This window comes from Phalangium opilio, unplaced genomic scaffold (assembly GCF_054372755.1).
Source record: "Phalangium opilio isolate 3A_F unplaced genomic scaffold, DU_Popi_V2 ptg000087l_1, whole genome shotgun sequence".
NCBI lineage: Eukaryota > Metazoa > Arthropoda > Arachnida > Opiliones > Phalangiidae > Phalangium > Phalangium opilio.
In genome coordinates, this window is record NW_028324192.1 from 377,412 (window position 1) to 381,564 (window position 4,153).

The window sequence follows — 4,153 nt, forward strand, 5'->3', positions numbered from 1 at the left end:
CCATATGGATTATCAAGTTTATCCCTCAGAAAAGGGTATTTGAGAACGAGCGCTACTCGTTGCCGCTCGCTCCTCTTTCGATACATAACTATTAAAAATTAGTCAAGTTGATACCTTGTGAGCTTAATTTATTATAAGTTAAGCTTAGCACTCTTTGAAGAAGAGGGAGTGATTTATTGGTATGAATTCCGTTTTTGATAAAACTGTTATTATAAGTGAAAAAGTAGCGTCCAAAAAACCCAACGGCATTTCACGCTTCGCAATTAGCTTCTACTTAATTAAAATATTATTTTGAAATTACTTTAAAGGGAATATATAGCAATTCAAAAATTAGGGGAAAATTTTAGATTATAATTTTAATTAGATTTTCTATTTTCCAACTTGAACCACTTCTATTTTCCTTTATCAGAGGTTAAAAATGGCAATTTTCGAAAATTAGAGCCAAAAGCGAGTGAAAATAAAAATTCCCCTATTTTCAAAGTTTGTTTGTTACCTAGAATGAGTACTAAATTTCACTTTCTGGCCTCTATGGCTATGAACCTGGGGTTTCGAAGAAGTAATTCACACCTCGTAAAATTCTATTGGACGATTTTTATGATAAATATATAATGGCTTTAATTATATACTCACTACTTATTATACTTGGTAATGTCTTCGTATAGTATTTTTATAATTTGGGGGCGATATGTTTGTCCAAAAATTCTTGGATCTATATCATCGATTAACTTCACCGCATCAGGCGGAAGACGCGGCACAACGTAGGGGTCAGGTATTTTATTTTTAGCGAGAGTTTTACTGCATGATGGTGTCTCTAGTTGTTCTGTTGCCGGGATAGAGATTTCCCTTTATTTCAAAAGTATTTGCTTGTTAGCGTTTTGGTAATACTAATTAATCAATTTAAAACAGCGTAGCTATCTTATACCGTATGTCGATTTCTACATCATTTGACAAAGCCTCGTTCAATGGAATTATTTTTATTTTTCACTTATCCTCAGATAAACCTTCTTTGAACTCCCAATCGATCCAGTCGTTCCAGTCCTTGGCAAAAACTTGAACCAATCTAACTTTTTGAAATTCTTTTCCATTTCGACAAAAAACTCTGCCTCCCCAGCATCAGCAGAAATCCTTAAAATCTTCTTTTTCTCTTCACAAGTAACGTGATAGGTGTATGGTTCCTTATCCATCTTACCGACAATATTTTCTGCTCAAATTGTAAGAACTTTAAGCAAACCATTTTATGCTTAACAAAGACTCAAAATTTGGCAAGAGACAACTGAATTTATTAAAACTGTACAATGCCTAAATATGACCCTCGCGTTATTTCCGTACAATTACTTTACGTATTCTTTAGAAATACGCTCAAAAGAAAGATCACCGCCAAAATTTAATAAAATATGGCTGTTTTGTACTTTAAAATAGGTCGTACTTCTACTTTACTACCCTTTAATATCACATATTCTGTGACTAAATATTATTACGTTTTCGGAGCCATGCTGATACATTTGCAAAGCGCAGCTATCGATTTCCTGACCCGGCTCTATAATCAGCCATTCATTATACTCCTGGGCAACATAACAGTTATAATGTTCTAAATAATTTGCGCAACCGACAATGCGGCCACAAACGTGCCATTTTTCTAATACTTCAATTAGGTAGTAAATTCTTATAAATAAGGGCAAATCATTTTCATTTACAGTAACAGGAAGAATGTAGTTAGTTTTGTACGTGACATTTTTTACACGAATAGCCGAAGCAATCTGAGTGACGTTTGGTTCTAGTATATCTATGCTCAAAAATTAACTTAGTTCTTGTCGAAGCATCAAAGGCAAACTGCTGAACTTAAGACTAAGTGCTTTAACAAAATCATCGTTTTCTAATCCAGCGTCTCCACTTCTCTCGTAACACTGGAGTAATTGATGCCTTTTGGCAAGTGTTACGCAAATATTTCGGAAGTTGCAAGTGTTTCCAGCAACTTTCTTGAAGTATTGATGTTTCCCTTCAAAGCGCATGCACCATAATCTAATCAATGGGCCATATTTCAAAATTAAACTTGCGTAATGCGTCATAAAATGCATTTTTGGTGTAAATATTCCATGAGGTATTTCTTTCATAATACAATGAAAGTCTTTTATCCGTTCAAACAAATATGGCATCCACTTAGGGTCAATTAGTGGGGACGTAATTATTTCACTTATTTCAATCAGAGTTAAGAGCAATTTCCAATGTTCGTCCTCATTAGGAATAACGGAGCCAAACATTAAGGGGAAGAAGTATAGTAGGCATTTCATTTGGGCAGCTGTTCCAACAAGACGTCTTGAACTTCTAAGAACATCTTGAGAGATAGTAACACATTTATCCTTAACCATAAGTTCTCCGTAAGGAAAGTTTTCAATAGCAGAATTAATGTTTTTCAGAGTCTCCATATTTTCATTAATTATGTGATTTATGACAAGTTTAAGTACTAATGGCACAACTCCTTCGTAAAAATCGTGCATTATATCCGCAGGAAGGGACTCCGTTACCTCGAAATGAGGGAGAACTGAAAAAGGACACGGTCCTTTGACCCCATAGATTTTCTGATTATCAGGGTTCTCTAGAATAGCTTCTAAGTGGTACTTTTGGACCTCAGGATATCTAATTAGCATTTCATTCTCATCAAATGTTTCAGATATTTGCGATTTTGTAATCATGCAAAATCTACAAATTCGACCACTAGAAAATGATCGCTGAAATCCACCTAACTCGTGACTTGAAAGATTATCAGCTGATATCGTAGCTAAAGCCCCTTTGTAAACGCAATTACGTACAACGATTCCATTTGTCTGAAGGACCTCAAGGTCATCCAGAAGAGGTTTCAGTACTCTTTGATAACCGTATCGCTTAACATCTGTATATCTTACAACAAGAGCCAAGTTTATATTGCTTAACTTACTTCTAAACGCTGGATTTATATTTCCTACTACGAAATATATTAATGTAACTTTATGTTTACCTCTCTTAGCCCCTAAAGGATTAATTAATTCAACCTCATCTGCGTATAAATGCAGACGTAATGCTAAGCTGTCCTGACTAAAAATTGGATGATTCTTACATATTAAACCATCATCATAATCTCTTAAGTATTTGCTGGATTCTTTGGTTTTCGTTATTTCAAGCCAAATGTCATCATGAGACAACATATTTTGTAAAATTTTCAAAATAGGGACGTAACTGTACTTTTTTTTCTTAATTTTGCCATTAACTCTTTCGACACCAAGAATATAATCTATGGGCTCTACTAGATGCAAGTTGTCTCTACAGAATTTATGAAGATTGTACTCTGAATTTATGTGGTTAGTAATTGATTGAGACATAAACCTAGCTTCCGCCATCCGCTCAAGGTCTGATAGATTGTGAGGAAATTGACTATAGCAAGTATCGATGCAACTTTCAAGAATGTCTTTGAAACTGTTTGCAATGCTGTTTGCAACACTGATAGGTAAATTATGTTTCTCGCGAATTCCAAGTACAAAAAGCACCGCGTTTCTTTGAAGTTCACTGATACTTGTATTTTCACAAGTTTTGTCAGCTTCACTCGCATTGTCTATTTGTTCTACAACTTCCGATTCATTTTCTTGAAATATTTCATTTCCATCATGAACAACACTACCTTTCTTTAAATGATGTCTATAAACATGAGTCCTAAGGGATTCGAACCTCAAAAACGACTTTTTGCAGTCGGGAAATGCACACCCAAACTTTCGATTAGGCTCGTGGGAATGTAGAGTTCTTATGTGTTTCATCCATGAAAGAGGTATGGGTCGTTTAACTCCACAAATGGAACAAGAATAAGGCATTTTCCAAAAATGATTGCCCACCACCTTACAAGTAAAAGTAAATAAGCCTGATTTTTAATACAATTTGCCATTTACTAACCATTATAGCTTCCTAACTTAATTTTTTAAAAGTAAAGTGCTTCGAAAAGTTTGAAATTGTTCCCTCTTTACCTACCAAAACCAAATGCAGATAATGGAAAGCATCCGATAATACTAAAACTTATTATTATTAGGCACATCGTTTGATGTACATCTAAGATTGGCTAGTAGTTTGACTTGGTCTAAAGATTTTGATGTTTTATGTATTCGTTCGTCCTAGGAGGATATAGGGGTGAAAG

The 4,153-nt window shown here is 34.6% G+C and overlaps 1 protein-coding gene across 1 annotated transcript; it reads right to left on the reverse strand.

Annotated features, from left to right (window-relative positions):
• Nucleotides 1-1,796: 1,796 nt before the first annotated feature.
• Nucleotides 1,797-3,836, reverse strand: LOC149649687 (uncharacterized). The gene has a single exon (XM_089849182.1). It carries the CDS (start codon nt 3,834-3,836, stop codon nt 1,797-1,799), a length of 2,040 nt encoding a protein of 679 aa, XP_089705308.1.
• Between the last annotated feature and the right edge of the window lie 317 nt (nt 3,837-4,153).

Bases quoted from the DNA above. Each gene is read 5' to 3' on its own strand.
- LOC149649687 (XM_089849182.1), bottom strand. From the start codon at position 3,836: ATGCCTTATTCTTGTTCCATTTGTGGAGTTAAACGACCCATACCTCTT.